The following is a 22496-nucleotide window of genomic DNA, read 5'->3' as shown; positions in this document are numbered from 1 at the left end:
CGGATCGTGACAAATCATGACAAACACAATGTTTTGGGCCGATCAAATAATTTAAGACGAAAAACAAAACAAATAGTGTTGTCTCCTGACTGCGCTCTATTCCAGAGCATTGGGGCCTTAATCAATGACCAATTGGTGATCAATTTGGCCTTATGGGTCACCTTCAGTATAGCCTCGGAAACCGTTTTTTTATTTCCAGGGAGAAAAAAAAAGTCTGGGTCCGAGTCCACTTCAATATGGAATACAGTAGCGCAAACGTCGATCACTCTCTGCTGATTTCTGATCGTCTGCACCTTTGTTAAATTGACGCACACAAGTACACACACTCTCTCTCTCTCTAATTTTCCTTTTTTTCCCCACACACATGTATTCAGGAGCCAGCCCTAAAACATGTACAGTATACTGTACCATAAATTAACATGATTTGCCTTCAGCATCCTGCCAAGTCTATGCCATTATTCAATAGTATCTCAATAACTTTTTCTACTGTACTGTACATTGTCTTGAATTGAAAACTGCAGATTTTGACGAGATTGTGTTCTTTATAACTAAGGTCTTGATTTTGTGTACCTTAATCTACAGTATATGTTTCTCCTTTTAGACCGTGGACTATTTCTGTGTAACACTGTACATCCTCTCCACAACATGTAACATATCTGAGGTAAGTTTCCTCTGTGTGCTGTATGTCAGTGATATTTCCTGGCCTGCAAATTTAATTAGTGTCATGGTTAGATTGATAAATCCCACCACAAACTTTAGTGTTTTGTAATCCGTGTTTTCAGTTCACTTTACAACTCCTCTTTCCCAGAATACTGCACAAACCCGGGATGAATTGGACTGAGAGAATGTTTCCCTGACAACTGGACCAATTCACGGCGTTGCCTGGTCTACGTGTGGTGTATCAAACATATGGAATAGCCTTGGGGTTTGCTGATCAGCTGGAGCTACCCGCTCCACAAAGCTACAGTCTTCTTTGGTAAAGACAAAACTTGCATTTAAGGATTAGATATAATTTTCCTCATATCTTGGTTGTTTTAATGGTCACACTGTAATGCTGCATTCACATGGGCTCAGCCAAGTGGTAGACTGCGAACCGGAAATCATTATAGTGGACGGGAGCAGGACGGTAAACTTCTGTTCAAAGTTAAAATATTTTATCTTTTTACCGTAATACTGGACGGAATCTAAAACCGGATGTTAAATAGCTCCTTATGGGTCACAGGACTAATCTCAGCATTTTGCCTGTCTGCTTTTTAGAATTTTTTATTTATTTTTTACCGTCCAGCAGGTGGTGCCGTCTGCCTACGCTTGCCTGAACAAATGTGAATGCAGCATATGGCTAGACTTTGATTTCACTTTTCATAAAACTGTACTTATCTATAGCTGCCTCTATTTACTTCGCACTATTTTATTGTAGTTATATTTTATTGCTGCCATCTCTCTGCCCTCCTCATTTCTCTCTTTTTCCACCTCTAAATTTAGAGTAGCCAATTATTTTACCACCTTTTTCTCCCCAATTTAGCCATTATGCCAATTAATTCCTCCTCACACACATTTGTGTTATCAACTTATCACTGCTGTTGTGTCCTAATGAGTAATGACTCACCTGCCAGTTTATCCCTCACCTTTCAACTGCAGGGTTTGCTTCAGGGTCCAGCATTCGCTGCCATATGAGAACAGATTCCATCGTTGCATAGAAGAAGCTGAGATTGTCAGGAGATTGGAGTTCCATACACTGGTGATGGTGATACTATTAATGAATTACCTTCATTTGTTTAATGTTGTTTAATCATATGTGAAATGTATGCTCTTTTCTTTCTTTAGTTTCACAAAGAACGTCTATAAAAAGTTGTGTCAAGATCAACTCCTCTGACTGCTTTTTTAGAACGATGTTTAGCTCGTCGCGCAGTCACGCATACATGTGGTGAGGGCAGAAGATAGTGCATGGATTAATTAACAGTATGAGGATATTAACACAATAAAGATTATATAATGTGTGGTAATGTTACACATTATGCATAGAGAGCTATATCTAAATACGTGCAGGTACCAGTTTGAGCAAAACCTACTCACCTCTGTGCATACGCCAGATTATGCCCAAATATGGCAATTCCTGGCGCTACAGTAATTGCATCATATCTGATGATAGCCTGCCTTTATTAAACTAAAAGTAACGATGACCTCAATCAATCTGTGAAAATTCCTGCATATTTTCGGTAGAATTAATGATTATGTCAACTTTCACTTCAATGGCTACCGGTGAACATCAACAAGGTCAACAGCCTCCAACCTTGGAAGAGACGAGGACAACAAGAGATGCAACCATCATCATCACTCCACCTCCATCACCTCAAGTCCAGGATGAGCCACTGGCTGAATATGCAGAGACCTTCACTTCAGAGGAGACTCCACCATCTGACAGACGTAAATGCTGCTTCAGGTTTGTAACAGATTACATCTATCATGAATCTTTAGTTATATATGAATGTTATCGAGCACATATATATATTTCAATGTGTGGGATCGAAGAAGACGATGAAGTGCTGCTGATCTTAAGACCCTTACCCAGTGCCGGTTCTAGGCCTTTAGTTGCCCCAAGCAACATAATATTATGAACAGCTTCCGTGGCCGAGGAACGCACATGTGGGCCAGTTAAAAAAGACAAGACGGTGCACTTTTCCATTTCATTTTATTCCTCATAGCTCATACAAAGATGCCATTTCCTGGCCCTATATCTCAAATGGTCAAAAAAAGGAATATAATATGCCTTTTGTATTCTTTCTATATCAGCAAAATGTAGATTTTTGAGGGGTGCTAGCCCCTATGCCCAGCAGTTTGTGTGTTCCCCATAACGATGATTTTACTGGCTGAGCACGGAATGTGATATACTTAACACGAGTATGATTTGTATGTTAGACAATGAGGGAAATTAAAATTTCAGACTTTAAAAAAAGAAAAACAAAGTCACACCCGTGTGAAGTGAGGGGCGCTCTTATCATCGTACATCTTCAAGGTTCACTTTTTGTCATTTCACAAAATCGTACTCAGGACCAGCAGTATATATAAAACCTACAGTATCTGTTATGATAGTGGTGTATTTTGGACTGGAGTGGTGCTCCTTATGGAGCTATGTGTGTGGGTGCCTGCCTGGCTGGGTGGGTATGGGAAAATAGCATGGTTGTTTTTCACCACCTGGTGCGCAACCTAACACACACACACAAACACACACGCACATAATAACTGTATATATGATGATTCTCACAGTACAGTACAGTGAGAGTGCAGTACACTGTACTGTACTCTCACTGTACTGTACTGAGTAAACCACCGCCATTAACGTTATTTCAGCTCCGGTGGTCACCTCACCACCGAAAATCCAGACTATGAATGAGCCTTTATACTACTATTGGGCAGCAAACATAGTTAAATGTCCCTATTGGTTCAATTTCCTTTAACACATAATCATCTTTTTCTACCTTCACAAATTGACCCCGCATTGAAGATATATGGCACAGGAACGGTCTTGTCTTCGTTTCAGATCTAATCGTTAACAACACTTGTCACATTCAATCATAATGCAATAACAATAATATCCCAAGATCACACTTTTTCAGATACCTTCAAATTTGTATTTTGCCAACAGACAGTTTCCTTCTTTTCCTAATTTCCCTCCAAATGACCCATTACTTTATATATTGACCCACATACAAATTTCTCAAACATCTCAGCAATACACCATATTGAGCCTATTTCTTGGACAAGAACTAAATTGGCCTGGGAAGAGGACATTGTAGAAGGAATTTCGGAAAAGACAAGGACAGACAGTATAGCACATATCCACACTCCATCATTCTGTATAAGACACAGTTTATTTTATTTTCAAAACCTTTGTATTCAAGTTTTTGTGACAAGCCCAGGGGCAAGTATTAAACAGACATATCAAATATAAAAATTAAAAATAAAACTCAATCCCCTATCCCACCCACAATCCCAAGGATAGTCGGGAAAACAGTCAGAATTAAATACATATATCTATATTCACATATACACAAAATACATGTATACATAATTACAAAAAATAAAAATAAAGAAGATTTTTATAGCAGAGCAGATTTTGTTTCTGTTGTGGTTTGGCGTTGGCAGAGGCATAGGCACGGCACACTATACAGTTTGTGTGTTGTGGTAGAATGTCATAAACGGACCCCAGGTCTTGTAAAACCTTTTTTCAGAGAAAAAAAAACCTTAACATCTCCAACTCGAGACAGGACATTATATCACGGAGCCACTGACGGAGCACGGGCGGGGCAGCATCCTTCCATTTGAGCAGAATGGCACGCCTAGCGATAAGACACAGTTTAATACAGTTCAAAGTGTTTCATCGTCTTCACTTTTCCAATACTACAGAATCTATCCAGCCATCAGTCCCAACTGCCCCAGGTGCTCTCAAAGTCCAGCTACATTAGGCCACATGTTTTGGAGCTGTCACGACCTACATCCTTTCTAGAATTTTCTCCATGTGTGCACTGTCTGATGATGTTGGACTCCATGACAGTGTGTCAAATGTTTCTAAATCAAAATCCACACGCAAGCAAATCCAAAAGCCTCCCTCCCAGTCACAGTTTGTGAGGCCAAAGGGAAAGACTTGTGAAGAATCTGCCAAAGCTCATCATACAACTCCAGCCATGCAATATTCTCTCCCCAGGCAAACTCCACTATTGCAATACTCTCTCTCCCCAGGCAAAACGGGCAAACTGAAAACGTACCAAATCAAACTCTGCAAACTGAAAACAGACACGTTCATGTTAACAAAGGTGATCAAGGTCATGTCATTCACACTATGCCATTTGCAATGTGCTACAAAGACAGAATGATATAACTGCTTTGCTGGTTAAACAAAATCTGTATTCAACTTTACCCCCCAGAGACATTCCATAATAATCATAACTGTTTTTTGGTCATTAAATGACTGTTACAAAGTCCAAGAGGCACGCTCCCGAAGCGCGTGCATGAGCGCATCCCGCAGGCATGTAGCGGGAGTGCGCCCACCTTTTCATTTAGTAATCAAACAACGTGAATCCGAGAGACTGTGTTTTCTCCCGTCGGAGTTTATACAATACAAACTCACCACGGACATTCCCGTTCCTGTTCTTTACTTTCCTTTACCTGTGTGCGTCATTGAACAGTGGTGAGTTGTGTTACATGTTGCTGTGATTTATTCCCGAGTGTAACGTGCTTTCTGTCACTTATTTATGACCCGGTCAGTGCACTCATGCGCTGATCTGCAACACGGACATGACGCTGTTTAGGCTGTCTTCGTTTATTTCCTGATATTGCAGCCTAGTTTTACCTGTCTGGATTATTCCATAGCATTTACCTGGGCTGTGTATTGTTTACAGTTTGTTTGGAATGTATGTTTACCGTCTATATATTATTCCCCTCTCTACATGAGCGAGTGCTCTGCATCCGCGATGCAATCATTGCCAATAATTGCCAGCTGCTACAGAGGCCGCCTCGCGGGCGCTCTGGTTTAGTAACTTAAATGTAACTATGGTTTATGTAGTGATGGCTTGGAATGAAACTCCTGTGTTTTGAACATTATTAATAATTGCTGTATGTTTAGTAATGACTGCTGTATGTGTAGTAAGTTATGAAGGTAACCACGGTGCTAAATGTGTATATTTTTGGTTAATTGTGTTTTATCTGATGTTAACCTGACTATTCATGTGTTAAACTCTTTAGTACAGTATACAGAGCTGATTTATACCTTTCTGGGTTTATCCTGCAGAAACCACACACACGCATAGAAATACCTGTGCATCTGTATGCTGTCCGCTACCACCTTAACTCCCATTAAACCGTTGGACTCTGTATCTTGCCTCATCGTCCAGTGTTCTGACCGACACTCCAGAGCGAGTACAAACTGTTTCCCCAGCACCTATCCTTTCCCCTATACCTTTATTTCAATGACGAAATAAAATTATTATTGTATTACTATTATTATTATGTATATTCACAATACGGTTAAAAATGTGAAACAAATTTCTTGATTGTAATCGTATCGTGAGTTGAATGAATCGTTACAAAAATTGGTGGATCTGCATGGGTTAGTTGTCAAACTAATGCCTGTCGGACTGTTAGTTATTATGTCTAACAAACGTATGCACCCCGCCAAGAATCCCCAGGATTTTAATAATATAGCCTACTCCAGACCATTATCACCAAGTGTTCTTCTCAGTAAGAGTAGGCTATGCAGTGCTATATCATGGCTCACTGGGATATTCAATTAGCCAAATATATTGAAATAAAGGAATTTTATTTTCAACATATGAAATTATAACCATTCAACTGCCAAATGTTGGTGATTTCTGTCGGCTGATAACACAATCCACTCACCATAATGAGTACCATGGATTCTAAATAATTGGACTAAATTATGTATTGATTCACCACTCTGGCCAGTTGATAAAACAGTTTCAAAAATTTTGAGTTGCCTATAAGTGAACCTAACAACGATAAAGGTCCTATCCTATCCTCTAAATGTTATAATGAATTGAAAACAGTGGACCCTCTTGTAAACAAGTGTAATGCGTGTCGTCCACTCACAGTTTTTGTATTGAGTTGTGCTAGAAATGTACTGTAATTCTGCAAAATGTAAATAAATACTTCAATCAATCAATCAATCCAAGACCATGCATGCAGTCAATTCAAACCTCTTTCAAACAGCTGTGGTTAAACAGAACGCTGATCCTCCGTTCATGCTCAGTCCATTTCCTACTCCTTCCCTTCCTCCTGTGCCTTTTTCACTCCACGTCTCTCCTCCGATCTCTCCGCCAGACTCACAGTTAGTGTTATTGGCCCGCATTACACCTTCATCAAACGCATCCTCATCGATGTACAACAGAGGCGCCTCCTGCTCCCATATCTTCACCTCCTTGGAACCTTCCTCCCCCACTGGCGACCGAGGGCCTCCTCCCTCTCCCCTCTCGCCCTCTGTGGCGAAGGTGCTCAGCACCACCTCCTCCTCGTCTCTCACTGCCTCCTCCGCCTTACCTGCCTCCCGCCCGCCATCGCACTCTTCCCCACGTAGTTTGACTGGCCCCGCCCAGGCCTCGTCACCCTCTCCTCTACCTTTTCTCTTCCTCCTCCACTTGCCACTCCGGCCGCTGAAGCCCAACTGCTTAGACTGGCCCCGCCTCCTTCGCTTGACGAACAGACAGATACAGATGACTCCGCCCACACACATCACCCCGATCAGGAGCGCCACGATCACGATCCAGAACACTGGTTGTCCTTTGTCCTCTATATGGACTGGAGGTGGGGATGCCGTGGATGGTGGGCTGATGGTGGTGTCCGTCAAGATAGGACCCCCAAGGGGCGTTTTCAAAGGGGTGCTTGGTGAGAGTTGTGAAGGCGCACTGGTGATGCTAGGTGTGAGGGACATGACTGCATCATCATCAACAGCAACAGTGGTGGCAAGATCAGAGCCTGGTGGACTGGATGCAGTTTGGGGGACGGTGAAAGCTGGCAATGTTGTAGTGGTGGTGATCAGTGCATCTGTGGTTACAAGAGCAGTTTCTGTCATGGTCAGTACATCGGCCGAACCCTCCATGGTTATGAGAGCCTCTTCTGGCACGGCCGTCGTCAGTGTAGCTGTAGGAGCTTCAATGTCAGACTCAATTGTGTCCACAGTCGAAGAAGTTGTTACATCTGACAACGGATCTGTCACAGCAGTGTCTTCAGTTACGGCAGTGTCTTCAGTTACATCTGCTGCAGATTGTCCTACATCTGTGGTGCCATGCATGGATGTAGGGAACCCTGGTGTTGTGACATCCTCTGGCTCGTCCTCGAGTCCATCCTGCGCAGGTGGACTCGTTATTCGGTTGATGTAAGTGACATTCTTGGGTTTTTCTGTTGTCTCAGCACCCTGATCAACTGGACTCGTTATTCGGTTGATGTAAGTGACATTCTTGGGTTTTTCTGTTGTCTCAGCACCCTGATCAACTGGACTCGTTATTCGGTTGATGTAAGTGACATTCTTGGGTTTTTCTGTTGTCTCAGCACCCTGATCAACTGGACTCGTTATTCGGTTGATGTAAGTGACATTCTTGGGTTTTTCTGTTGTCTCAGCACTCTGATCAGGTGGACTCGTTATTCGATTGATGTAAGTGACATTCTTGGGTTTTTCTGTTGTCTCAGCACCCTGATCAACTGGACTCGTTATTCGATTGATGTAAGTGACATTCTTGGGTTTTTCTGTTGTCTCAGCACCCTGATCAACTGGACTCGTTATTCGGTTGATGTAAGTGACATTCTTGGGTTTTTCTGTTGTCTCAGCACCCTGATCAACTGGACTCGTTATTCGGTTGATGTAAGTGACATTCTTGGGTTTTTCTGTTGTCTCAGCACCCTGATCAACTGGACTCGTTATTCGGTTGATGTAAGTGACATTCTTGGGTTTTTCTGTTGTCTCAGCACTCTGATCAGGTGGACTCGTTATTCGATTGATGTAAGTGACATTCTTGGGTTTTTCTGTTGTCTCAGCACCCTGATCAACTGGACTCGTTATTCGATTGATGTAAGTGACATTCTTGGGTTTTTCTGTTGTCTCAGCACCCTGATCAACTGGACTCGTTATTCGATTGATGTAAGTGACATTCTTGGGTTTTTCTGTTGTCTCAGCACCCTGATCAACTGGACTCGTTATTCGATTGATGTAAGTGACATTCTTGGGTTTTTCTGTTGTCTCAGCACTCTGATCAGGTGGACTCGTTATTCGGTTGATGTAAGTAGTTTCCACTGGTTTATCATTATGTATGACATCTCCCGTCTCTTGGGCATGTAGAAAGGTCAGAGAGAGAGACAGTGACAATAATAGAACCAGACTGCCGTGAGTTGACCGGAACAGAGCCATGTTAGGTGATGGCATGGTTTGGTGGTGACGTTATCCAGAGAGGTCGTGGGTCAGAGTTCAGTTCACTCAGAGGATCTCAGTTATTTTGTTCTAGAAGTCAATGAAATGATGACTTGTATCAGAGCTGAGCCGAGTCACAGCATCCTTCATCGGGTCCTTTTTTTCTGTGACGAGCCAAACCGTCACTTTGTGAGTTTGGAACGTTTTGTTCCAGTACCTCTTCGACGATTACTGCGGTGTTTGGTGGCGGAAGAGACACAACCCTTTGCTTCCTGTTTCTTTTCAGTTCTTGAGCTCACTGCTGGATATTTCAACAGTCGCGTGGGAAGCTGCAGCATCAATGAACTGGACAGCGACAAACAAAAATTAACAAATTGATTAAAGACAGACTGAACAATAAAGAGAAGAGTTATACGTTTAAGGCGCTCCTCTATCAAACACGCCACCCAATATTTTGTTCACTTTCTTTGTATAAATTTGAGGAAGTGAACAGCTGCTGTTTATTTTTGTCCACAATTGTACATTGAAATGTAAATGGCGATAATAATGTGGAAAACAAAACATAACAGTTGAGAATATATTGAACACAAACACAAAACCTGTAGAAATGTGCATGTTGACATGTCAACAAATTAACCTGAACTTTCTAAAAATGTCCTTTACTGTATTGTGTACCATAAAATGTATACAGACTTCTTCTGTTTTTTGTTTTCATTGATTCGTATGTTATAACTTGTTCATTATTATTTGGTGTAAAAAAAAAAAAAAACTATTGAATAAAAACAAAGTAAAAAAAAAAAAAGTATACAGACCTCAGTCTCAAATGCATGAATACTAAAAGTCAATGTAAATATAGCTCAATTCAAGTCCAAACCAATAGTGCACTTATACTCACATGGGTGGTGTGATGGAGACGAATCCCTCTTAAGACCCAAGTCACACTTTGTGCATGTGCTGTGCTAATTCACATACAAAACAGTATTCCTTTTTTCTTCTTCCTCTCTCTCTCTCTCTCTCTCTCTCTAGCTACTGTCCTAAGTGATTTGGGTACTGCTGAGATAGGTGGAGCTGGATATTTGCCCAGACACCCTGTTTTGTTCATGCCGTCATGTTGCTGTACTTTCTGCAGAGAAAAAAAAGGAGAAGTTTGTTCTACAACAGGAAGCTTCCGTAACTATTTTTCTCTTCTCTGGCCAGTGTTGGATAGAGGCACATTAATAACGAACTGATGATTGTATTGAACCTAGCTGATTATAGTGATGAATGGGATCAGTTATTCTCCACGTTCTTCATGTATTCACAGTACCGTTAGCGACCCTATACTGTAGGTACAGCATGTCATAATAGGGACCCCCCTTCAGGACCCCTGTTTATTTAAGTGGTTAAAAGAGGAAGAGGTTGTCACAAGCCAGATAGATGTGAAGGGTTTCACTATCTAATGGATACTTCTTCACCAGAGTTAATTTGTAACAGTTTAATGAATGACCTTTGACCATTTACACATTACTTCTACCGGTATTCTATAATTTTCAGTTCTACTTTTAACGCAATGAAAACATCATATTTTTTTGAACCGACTTGGACTTTGGGAAAACAATTACCTTGTTTTATGATAAGAGACTTATGTGGATGACATATGGCCTTAGTTGCACCTTTATTGAAGGCATATTATCTTGAAGAGGGTTATCTGAGATACACGCACGCACGCACGCTCACACACACACACACACACACACACACACACACACACACACACACACACACACACACACCAAGGTAGTGCTCGGATTGTAAATTCACCTCCAATAAATGTTCACAGTGCGTTTATCTTCGCAGTCTTCATCAAATAATGTGAACCATGTTTTTTTTTAACTGTGTAGAAGATTCTAATCTACAGTGTGGCCTACTTTTTTACGTTGTGGTTTAAGCAAGCTCTTTGCAGATTAACCAGTAATGCTTAATATATTCTCTGTTGTACGAGGTCGTCTGTTGTCCGACACACCGGAAATAGCAGATGTACTGTGTACTGTCTCAGACCTTAGCTAAATTATCTGTACATCTGGAACAAAACTCTAGGCTGCCAACAATGGCAATCAAAAAAGTGTTCCAAGTGCCATTTAGAATTCTACATAATGCACATGATGATCTGCTGCTCTTTATAGGCCTAAAGTTGAAAATGTTGAGGGGCGCTAGCCCTTCCTATGCCCAGCTTTCCGGGTTTGTGTAAACACAAACATTGGTTTGTGATTGGCTGATCACCCCACAGCGATGATTTGATTGGTACATATTGAAGATAAAAGTGAGGGCAGAAAAGTGAAGACGGAAAAGTGAGGACGCAAATTGTGATTGGACAGATTGAGATGTATGATGATAAAGAGCGCCCCTCACTTCATACGGGTGTGATTTTTAATTATTTATATCTCCTATGGGAGACTAATGGGAGAAGTAATATTACAAAGTAATATTACAAATTATTAGAACTAATAACTTAATTATAACCCCAGGCATGTTCCAGAATGCAACAACCCATTGCTGTTGATGATTCTGGAATAAAAAACAATTCTATCTAAATGCAATTCCTTTTGACATGACTTTTGACTAGCAAAGTTGGTGAAAATCCTATACTTCATGATAACCTTTTTTCACAAACGGGCTGGCTGACAGACGGGGTGAAAAACCACCTTTGCAGAGATCATACAGTTTTCTTTTCTTATTTTTTTCCACTTAATTTTTATTGAAAGAAGAACAGACACAAACAAAAACTCAACTAACAAGACAATACGGGAAAGAAAAAGAAAAGAAAAAGGACAAAGAGTAAAAGAAAAAAAGGCTGCATTTTTCATATTACAATAAACATTCAATGAAATTCTATTGCAATATCGCTAGGATGAGAGAAGAGATTCCACTTTTCCCATTTTTTATAGAATTTATCCTCTTGTAGTCTCTGTATGAATGTTAGTTTTTCCATAGAATACAGTTCCTCAATAATGTCCATCCATTGATCTTTCGTTGGTGGGTCCTGTTGGTACCAGCGCCGTGTGATTGCTTTTTTACTTGATGCTAAGAGGATCTTGATTAAATATTTATCATGTGTTAGAAACTCTTCAGGGATATTTCCCAACAGTAGAAAAGAAACAGACAGAGGTATCTCAAAACACAGAATGGTCTCCAAAGTGGAGTGAATATCCTGCCAGTATTTCTGAATTTTAGGACAAGTCCAGAAAATATGAGCGTGGCCCGCTTCCTTGTGGCCACATTGTCTCCAGCAAGGCTGTTCTGTTTTCAGTTGTCTTGCTTTAATTTTGGGAGTAATAAAAAATCTCATTAATTTCTTCCAACAGAATTCTCTCCACATTCTTGAGTTGGTGGATGTAATTTGTGTTGTTTGGATCATACAGTTTTCTAAAACCAAAAACACTGCAATTTTCAGTTTATAATGAATCCACACCATCAACATTTAATGAACATTTATTTACAATCACATTTACTTGAAGATATCTGTTGTGCGAATCATGAATGAACAAAAGTTCCTAAAGCTACATGGGACCCAATGCCTCCCTGTTTGGCACTGGATTTAGGCTAAGTCTGCTATAGCATCATGTCCAGGGGGTGTACTTGTACATCAAGCTGCCTCATGCTAGAAGATAGGTCATATGGCTCAGCAATGCTTACAAAGTATGTTCTATGAAACTGGTATGTGCCATACTGTACCACAAATTAGCAATTGGTTAGGCAATATTTTAGGCATCCATTTTTATTTACAGTAGTTTTTCATACACTATATACTGTAAAACTAGTAGTGTGAAACCCTCTTATTCTGCTAATATATAAATGTGTGTCTGTTTTATATATCTTACATAATGTCAATTCCCTGTCCAACCTCCCACAACCATACTGTATACATCAACTTTTCATAGGCTAATCATGTTTGGTTTTGAGATTCTTCTGGAAAAGCTCTCCCATTTGCATACCAAAAATCAGTTATGTCTTTTTGTGTCACATTTGGCCACAGGTTCCCTTCCTCCCTCTCCTTTCTGTCCTCCCTCCTCTTGTTGCTCCTGGGCTCCTCGGTCTGTCTTGGCCTCTCTGCTGCTGAACTCTCTTGGCCCACCATGGTGCTGTTTGCATACCAGAACTCCACCTGCTCTTCTACAGACGACTTATGAGCCACCCACAGGTTCTGCAAGTCTTCTCCTAGTTTCACTGCCTGTCGGGGTTGTTCTCCACCCCCCCAGCTGTCCCTCTCTCGCTGCGCTGACAGACGTACCCCAAGCCAGATAGTCAAGCCCAGGAAGAGAGCCACTGTCACTCCCAGCACCCACAGGGTGATGAAACAGACCAGTTTAGAGGAGTGACGATGTGACGGTCTCTCCTCTCCTCCCTCTTTACACACCGGAGAGCTGAAGTCGCCATCTAAGTCTGTTTTCTCATACAGAGTTTCGTTGTTGCTGGTTGGAGGTGTGTGGTTGTTGCTTTCTGCAGGGTCTAGAGTTTTGTACATTTTAATTTCTGTGGAGTTAATATATAGTGTGGTGTTTCTTCTGTGAGGCTGTGCTTCGGTGAATGCTTTGTTGTTCTCCGACATCATCGCATTTGTTGGCACTCTGTTCCTCTTAGCAGCGTCCAATGGTTGGCCAACAGCTGACGTCTGTGTCACTGTGGTTTGATTGAAATTAGTGGCTCGACTGTTGTCTCCTTGGGAACCAGTGTTCAGGTCACTGAAAAAGGCAGAGCTTGTGGTTGCTGTCAGTTTTTGATCAAATGTGTTATTGGCTGTTAGCAGGATTGTGGAAGCAACTGGCCCGGTGTTGGGGCCAGTTGCCCCAAGAGGAGATGTTGAGGCATGTGAGGTTGGCTCAACTGTAGACTCAAGCATGGGGGTAGCAAGGAGGTAAGGGAGGCAGAACAGCAGGGGTAGCAACGCTTCTGTCATCATCTGCCTTCCAGATAAACACTGAACAGTGACAGACAGAAACTTCCGTTATCACTTTTGCAAGTCAAAATCCTGTTATAACACTCCTTGCTTAACGATCCATCGCACCAACTCGGTGGACTTCATAATGAAGAAAAACATTTAAAAAAAATACCACCTACCTGATCTTATCTTATCTCATGTGTTCACATCACATCTCCACTGCCTCTTCTTCCACTCGTGACGGGACTTCCTCTTTGGCTGACACCCTCCCACCCAGCTGTTGGCTCACACAGGATATCTCACGCACACACCCGGCCACGCCTCTGAAAACTGCAGCGAGGAGGCAGAGTTGCAAACGAAAGGAGGGGGAAAAGAGAGAAAACTGTTACACAAACCCTGGTCGGTTGACTCCGGTTCGTTCATTTCTAATAGTGAGGAAGCCAGCAGTTAGATTTCCATCACATGGGGTGACTGGCTGAGGCAGGATGTGGTTTTTGCTGCGGCGCCTCCCTGACAAGCTCCACGTAGTTTCAGGGAACCTCTAGTTTTGTTCTCAAACCTTTACCCCCAAATTGATATGTACCGGTATTTGGCCGGGGTCCCCCATCCGAAAAGATCTTGTGTCATGGACCCCCCCAGAAGAGAAGAGTTATCTTTTTCAAAAACATTTTCAATATATATAAAAAACGTAAATCCAAAATAGCAGATGTACACAGCACGAAGTGACGCTGGGAGCTTCTGCTATTTTTAATAGCCAAATAAAAGGATAAAGTGGACATAATCATTGTGATGCTATATTAACTACTTTTGCTGGGGAGCCCCTGGGTAAGCAAGGTGAAATGCTGGTGTAGGTTGCCACCCCGAAAATGTTTGAATACTTTTGCCTGAGGCTGATGAATCAATATTTTTCTGACTCCAGGCAACACTTTGAGAACCACTGACCTAGAAAATAGGTATCAGATATCAAGTTCCTCTTGTCTGGTACTGTATCAGATATATGCTAATGTCTGATTTATGGCTGATGTGCATCGTGTCTCGCACCACAAATAGCAGATCTTCACGCTTGTGAGCTATTTCCAGTGCGATATTACGGTGCACAACTAATTATAACTCAGAAAGGTGAAATCCCAAAAAAGTTTGAATATTTATTCATGACATCAGGCAAAGGTTTTGAATGGATATTTTTAAACCTTACCTCCATGGCTGAATTCATGAACGGTCATTGGTTCATCTCCCTCTACACCTACGTACAGTACAGAGTAGAGGGGAATCCAATGGCAGAAGTTGATACACTGTGTACAGAATATCCATCAGAATCATTAGAGGTCATCACAACAGAAATTACTACTAAATTAGCAGTACTAACTAAAGTGTCATAAAGTACATCACTGTCGCTTGTAGACAAACTGTGTATACTGGGCCCAGGAAATAAACCAATGAACAAAAAATCTTTAATTGCTTTTCTGATTCCTTCAGCTTCCCTCAAGATCCTACTCAAATTTTAATTGTGGCTGAAAGCCTTTTCTCTTTCTTTCCCATATTAGCATCCATTTAGTATAGGTGCTTTTTCATTTTCTCTCCACCCAGGGTATTTTGTCCCTCAGCTGGTGCCATTGGCTGTCCCTTTTAATTAGGGATTGTCTCGGATTACAAAATCCAGATTGACATAATCTCTTTGTGCCACTGACACCAAGCGCGTGTGCTACTGCATGGTGTGTGGATCATATCGCAGCCAACTGCTCTAGAACTCCCAGACTTGACTGCAGCACTGTGTGTTTGACACATCGGGTCAGACCCCACTCTGTGGTCACGTCAGAGCCTCCCAATGGAGAGGGAAGAGCCAACACCACCCGGGAGCGAAGAAGACTATGAGGAGGCAGGATATGAAGAGGTAGAGGAAGAAGACAGAAGGATGGATGGATGGAACGGATACAGCCAGATGTCGGTGGCGGAGGACAAAGAGGTGGTGGAGGAATGGAAGCCTGGCCAACCAGCCACCACGAAGCAGGTTCTGAGGATGAACAGATACACTAGAGGTGGGTGAACGTTGCACTGCACGGCCCACAAAGTTACAACCACATGGGCCTGTGTGTGTGTGCGTGCGTGTGTGTGTGCGTGTGTGGGGATTTTAGGCTCAGGAGTGGACGATATGCTTCTACGTCTGATTAAAGCTCAGGATTAGTCAATGTCAATCAATGATGCCAAACCCATTTTGTTAATGCATGGCACACGTGTGTGTGTGTGTGTGTGTGTGTGTGTGGCACTAGTGTGTGGGGGTGTGTGTGTGTAGCACTACCATGTTTTTAACTTAATTTTAAACAACATGAAAAAGAATTGTCAAATTGTATAGTTAACATTATTTCATATAGGCCTATTGGTTATGTTGAAATTCCACTCATGCTCTCTATAGAAGAAGAGGATTGGGAAATATAAAATGGCTCCCATGAACAGAAATTAACAGCAAAAGGCTGTCCAAACATAAACAAAGAGGTTATAAGATACCCTTTTTTATTAAATTATCTTCGTGACCAATTTAGGTTTATTTTATTTTATTAAAAGCTTTTCAAGTAGAAGAGACATTACACTGTTTCTCTACATAAAGGACCCACGAAGCGCTTCTTCTTTTCTTTTTTCAGACATTACACTGTATTCATGACAAACAGTTCATGCAATAACTTAAAGACATGTGTCTTTTAAAATAGGATCTGGTTGCAAAAGGGGTGAATTAAAATACACAATTTTTAAGTTTCGCAACTTTTCGAGTGCGTTTAGCGCCTCAAAAATGCGATTCATTTAAGATAAAATAAGAATAATCAATGCGATTTCAATAGGGCTTCGCACTACTGTGCAGTGCTCAGGCCCTAATAATAATAACATTATTGGATAAGTATGATAAGTTTGTTCACTATACTCTTCTGTTTGGCAGATTACCTGTGTTCTCCGGAGGACAACATGTACAACATCAACTTCTCCCGGTTCAAGATCAGGGACCTGGGGAGTGGAGCTATCCTCCTAGACATGAAGAGAGGTACTGTATTTACTTGCGCAAGTACTAGTTTCGCCCGGGACTCGTAAAGTCTTTGTGTAAAGGACCCCCAAATTGTATTTGGCCACGGACCCCCATCTGATAATGTTTTGTGCCAGGGACCACCAGAAGCAAAGTTTTCTGTTCTAAAGGTTCGCTGCACAAACTTTCAAGATTTTTCATAGCAGATCTTTTTTTTTTTTGGGCTTCCGCCTTTATTTTATATTTTTTATAGAGGGACAGACAGTAGGCTGACAGGAATGTGATCGCTCAAGAACTGAAGCTCACAGTCATTAATCAAAGGACCTCTGACATTTTGATCTTCCAATGAATGAATTATATGATCTGCTCTATCCACTTATTTTTACGTCAAAAAGGCGATGTCAAAGATTTTCGTAGCCTGGTTAACCACTCCCCCTTGAAATCGCATTTCCCTTCATTTGTGTGGATTCTGGACCCTGCTAATGCATGGTTGGCTGCGGGAGTACAGAGTTGATAGACAGCCCCTTCAGCCAATCAGCGTAACAAAAAAAGTGTCATCTCCAGTCTCCAAGCAGCTATTTAAAGAGGAGAGGCTGTGAAGAGAGGCGAGGGGCATTTACGACCCCGTCTTATCGCTGCTTGCAGCTATTTATTATTATTAAGCGGCGCTAGCCCCCTCCTATGCACAGCTTGTGTGTCTGTGTGTTTGTAGCACGGAATGTGATGATTTGATTGGCTGATGTATGATGATGATGATGCATTGATAAGAGCGCCCCTCACTTCACACAAGTGTGATTATTTTTGAGGGCGCTATAGCCCCTACTATGGTTTAATGTTTGTTTTAAAAACGCCATTGACAATGAAGGGAAAATGTACGTCATCTTGTCCCTAACAAACATTAAATGCCAAACCTCTTAAGCCCTAATCCCCCGCCGGCGGGGTCAGCGGCTGTCCACCTCATGAAAAGCTCTCAGCGGGTAAATGGGGCTGGTCAAGGTCTCATGTTCCAACTCCGATATTTTTTATTTTCCCTCCTGGACCCCCCTGGTTGTGTTTGTTTGTGTTTGTTTGTTTTGTGACTGTTTGTTTTACATCACCATTACATCACCTAATCAACATGAGTTAGACTTTAATATATTAGCGCCCCTCACTTCACACAGGTGTGATTTTTAAAGTAGCCTACAAAATATATGGTTAAAGTTGTTGAAAGGATTGTGACACTATTAAATACATTTAGCTGCATGAGACCCCCCAATGATCCCTGCAGGGTCCCCGGACCCCACTTTGAGAACCAATGATTTTGTGTAACCCATAAAGACAGTCAACTAAGTACATGGCCCTGAAAATACAGTCAACATCAAGTATAGGGTTTCATTCGTTAACAGAGCCTGCATGGCACAGTAAAATGGTTGGCTACTGTTTTCCTGACTGACTAAAAGCTTATTATTGCCTGCTACAGGTAGCCTATATGTCCCAATATAGTGTGGCCTTGTGGTTCAATTGATTGAGGATGTACTTGTGGGCTCATTGGGCTTCCTCACGCTACAGAAACAGAAGATAGGCTATGTCCCCAATAGGTGGCATAGTTTCACTCTTCAACACATTAAACAGAAGATAGGCTATGTCCCCAATAGGTGGCATAGTTTCACTCTTCAACACATTATTTTATTCCTCACAGTAGGTACATGGCGGCTTAGTTGTGTCCTTTGAAATGTTGTCCATGTATTATTATTGTATTGTAAGTATTACTGATTGAATTAAAGGACACTTTGTCGGCCTAACAAAATTTCATTTAATTTCATTGCTTCTACCTGTAGCCTACTTTAGGCTATGTGAAGTGACATATAAAACCTTGATGTCTTAAAATACATTCTGCCTTTTTTAGACACAAACGGGTACGGAACACCATGCACAAGGTTGTGGTTATATTTAGGCTACATTTTGTCCTTGAAATACCCCGAAACATACCTGATTAATGTTAGCTTAACAAAAATGTGAGGTCAGACATTTTCCAGCGACTCATAATGTAACTTACTCATATAAATGTAAAAATAAAAATAACTAAACAAAACTTATATTTTGTCACTGTCACTGTCACCTAACTCCATTTCTTTCTTTTTTATTTCATGAATCAATGGTATTGCACAACCTCTTAACTCCATTAGTCCCTCAAACTGTCTGCTAAAGCACCTCTCCCCCTCTCATCTCATGCAAGTAAAAGACAATATATAAAGTCACAATACCAACTTTGATGAGGCAGTATTGCATTGTTTTAAAACTATACGGTTTCCTGAAAAATGTATGAACATTTTGTAGTTTGGTGGTTTCTCGAAAAATTGTGTTTGTTGTCATGATTTGTCACGACAAGAGTTGGCTTTGTCCACAGTGTAAACGTCTTTAAATAAATACTTTCTGAAATGTCTATGAGGAAAATGAACGGAGAATAATTTCCTGGGCCATGGTAGGGGGCGGTACTGCGACACTCTAGTGTCTCAGTCCTCTCCTTTTTCCTCACCTTGACACTAAATCTCTGCCAAATTAATATACAAGCTTTCACGATGCATTCTTTTGCTACATATTGTGAGCTTGTATATTTTCTATTTCTGCCGAATATTCACCTAATGCAGGTGACATCAATCATGTGTTTAATATTCATAGTCATACTGTACTGAAATTAATGGAATACAATGGCTTGACAATTGACATTGACTTTCAATTTATATTTAAACACGTTTTAAAATCTTAAGCCTCTCAATGTCTTATATAACTCCCTGTGCAGGTTTGTATTGAGATGTCCGTATGATACCCACCATAAATATTCAAAAAGTAGATGCCTCATTGGCCGCTGCAGTTCGTTGGAGCGATGTGTCTGTGTTAGAGATAGCCTGCACCTTTGACCCTAGTGTCCTTGAAAGACACAAAAGATGTGTGGGTTAGAGATGAAAACATGTGTGCCACACCCTCTTAGAGGGTTAGTACAAGATCATGCAATTACAGTATTATTAGTCAACTCTCTCTCTCTCTCTCTCTCTGCCTCTCTCTCTCTTTCTAGAGATCGGAGGCATGAAGCCAGAGGATATACCTGTAGGAAGATTCATAAGATATCGTTTCTCTCCTACATTCCTGGCCCTCCGTGAGATAGGGGCTTTGTAAGTCATTATGTGGTTAAACGACCTGCTGATGCCAGACCTGTGTGTGTGTGTGACTGTGTGTGCTTGCTTGTGTTTATTTGTGTTCCATTGCTGTCGGCTACAAACCTACTGTATATGTCCATATTTAAACTGTTTTTTTCATAATGCCCTACTTGATCAAACTACAGTATCAAAAGTAGCGGAGCTTGAAATGCGGCGCTAATCGTCACGTTTTGAACTCGTAGATCTGCTACTTCTGCTAGTTTTGAATTTGAATCCTGAAAAGTAACAGTTAGGTGTGCCGCTTTCGCAGATCACAGATCGACAAACTTGTTGTGAGCTTGTCGATCGGCTATTTTCAGCGAAAACATTCCCCATTGTAACATAAAACAGAAAATTCACTTGCCCTAGGAGACTCCGGTCAACCACAAAGAGATCTTCACGCATAACAATGCGCTGTAGAGCCAAGCGTTATCTTGAAGATCTGTTCTTATTGACAAGCGACAAATTCTACTATGCTAATCACTAATGCTAAGATCCATCGTACGTACAGTATAATTTCCGTCTACTTTTGTAGCTACTTGCTCTGTGTCTCAGAGGTGTAGGTCTACTGTGTTGAGTCTATCAGTGACATTTAATTTTTTCTATTCAATGACGTTTTGTTTATAATTTTTTATATAATGCAAGAACAATGACTTCTATTTCAACACGCTAACTTTCTAGGAAGAGAAAGGCTGTGGTTTCGATTAGCTAATTTAGCTTGTAATCCACTTCCATGATGTTACTGGTAGGCAGGTTGGCGCGCTGTGACCTTGTTGTTCGGCTATTTTCTGCGAAAGCGTTCCACACAATACGGATGCTGGGGTTTAAGTAGGGTTGTCACTTGTCACAATTATTACATAATCGTCTGATCACAATTATTTGAGATAATCGCAATTATTTCGTCATAATCGTGTCCATGTAGAAAAATGTTCATATATAAGGAAATGCTGAAATAGCAGCTATTTTCTAAAGCATAACATTTATAATAAATGTCAGTCATTTCTTGGTTTATTTCAGTTGTTTGTCATATCTGTCCAGTGCACGTTTTTATTACAATGCCTAAAAGGCAAACTGAATTGTCAATACATAATGTTCAAGTTCCCAACACCAAAAACACATTTAAATCGTAAATCGCAATTATTTATGTAACAATGAATCAGCCCTATAGGTTTAAGTCTTGTGTTCCAGACTGGAGTTCAGCGTGGGCACTGAGGAGGTGACTTGCTTTCGGCTGATTGAGAGGCACTTCTTCAGAAACAAGCTGCTCAAAACCTTTGACTTTGACCTGGGCTTCTGCATCCCCAACAGTGTCAACACCTGCGAACACATCTACTGCTTGCCTGAATTAGACCCTGGCATATGTGAGTTTTAGCCACTACGCACTTTCAACCCGGCATCCCTATTTCATGCATGGCATTTTCATATGCACACAACGTTTTAGAAAGTTTTTAAAGATTACAAATAAATCAATAACATTTTCTGAAATGCATAGCAAATATAGCAGATCTGTCATGCTCACAATTTGTCACACATTTGAAAATATTGTTTTGCCAGGGACCCCCTTACAAGATATATCTTTCAAAAATATTCCTAATTTATTTTATTGTTTTTTCCAACAGCAAAAGTGGTTAAACGGATTTTGATGCTATATTAACCCCCTGACTCTCCCTCAAGTCCCCATGGGGGATCCCTGGACCCCACACAATGCTTACATGAACCGCTGCACTCACCCCACTCTGACCTCCTCCATCAAACCTTAACCCTGATTCTACACCTGTACTCTCTCTGTTCCCATTGGCCAGTGGAGGAGATCATCGCCAGCCCCTATGAGACACGCTCGGACAGTTTCTACTTCGCCAACAACACACTCATCATGCATCATAAAGCAGAATACTCCTTCAAGCGGCAGAGGGAGAGAGAGGCCTCGATAGTACCGTGACCAGATGTCCCCCTTTGCGTGGGACAGTCACTCATTTCCAAGACTTTTCAGGCGTCCCACAAATTGAGACCCTGTCCCACATCGTGACTGGCGGGCATCAGTTTTCAAATGCCCAATTAGTTAATCCCCTAGTTGGTTTCCAGTTGTAAATCTCTCTTTTCCTGCAAGAGCATGTTAAATTAACATGAGAAATATCCCCCTAGGCTACAGTATCAGCTCGGCCACCCATGACCAAAATTAGCATTTATCAAAAGAAGTGACATAACTATGATTTTTTGTTTTGTAATTGTGAGTCATCATATCCGTCTCATCCGCAAGGTAAACAAGTAGGCTACAATGTGTATTAATGCATTATTTTCTTGTTTTTTTCTTTCCTTCTTTTTCAGAATGAGAAAACAAAATTCTCTAAGCAAATTGTCTGTAAACGTTCTGTGTGTGTGTGTGTGCGCGCATGCACGCGAGTGTGTGCATGCACACGAGTGTCTATTCACATGTGCAATACCACAATATCGTCACCGTCACCTCTTCTCTCCATATTTCTTTTCGCGCCA

The 22496-nt window shown here is 41.2% G+C and overlaps 3 protein-coding genes across 3 annotated transcripts; 1 reads left to right on the top strand and 2 right to left on the bottom strand.

Moving 5' to 3' along the window:
• Positions 1-5965: 5965 nt before the first annotated feature.
• On the bottom strand, positions 5966-8070 carry LOC308324013 (uncharacterized protein). The gene is made up of 2 exons (XM_080775909.1): positions 7759-8070; positions 5966-7728 (listed from the first exon to the last, which is right to left on the bottom strand). Exons 1-2 carry the CDS (start codon positions 7799-7801, stop codon positions 6716-6718), a joined length of 1056 nt encoding a protein of 351 aa, XP_080632035.1. The 5' UTR covers positions 7802-8070; the 3' UTR covers positions 5966-6715.
• A 4406-nt stretch (positions 8071-12476) lies between these two features.
• On the bottom strand, positions 12477-14052 carry LOC308323233 (uncharacterized protein). The gene is made up of 2 exons (XM_080774924.1): positions 14006-14052; positions 12477-13865 (listed from the first exon to the last, which is right to left on the bottom strand). The coding sequence occupies exon 2, from the start codon at positions 13845-13847 to the stop codon at positions 12834-12836; it is 1014 nt and encodes a 337-aa protein (XP_080631050.1). The 5' UTR covers positions 13848-13865; positions 14006-14052; the 3' UTR covers positions 12477-12833.
• Positions 14053-15731: 1679 nt separating this feature from the next.
• LOC308324054 (protein unc-119 homolog B-like) lies at positions 15732-22160 on the top strand. Its single transcript, XM_080775959.1, has 5 exons — positions 15732-15862; positions 16753-16854; positions 19886-19982; positions 21195-21367; positions 21809-22160. Exons 1-5 carry the CDS (start codon positions 15739-15741, stop codon positions 21943-21945), a joined length of 633 nt encoding a protein of 210 aa, XP_080632085.1. The 5' UTR covers positions 15732-15738; the 3' UTR covers positions 21946-22160.
• The last annotated feature ends 336 nt before the right edge of the window (positions 22161-22496 follow it).

Source organism: Protomyctophum bolini, assembly GCF_963924005.1.
Source record: "Protomyctophum bolini genome assembly, chromosome: 11".
NCBI classification, from domain to species: Eukaryota; Metazoa; Chordata; class Actinopteri; order Myctophiformes; family Myctophidae; genus Protomyctophum; species Protomyctophum bolini.
Note: the sequence above shows the minus strand (reverse complement) of the source record. Positions and strands in the feature narration are given on the sequence as shown.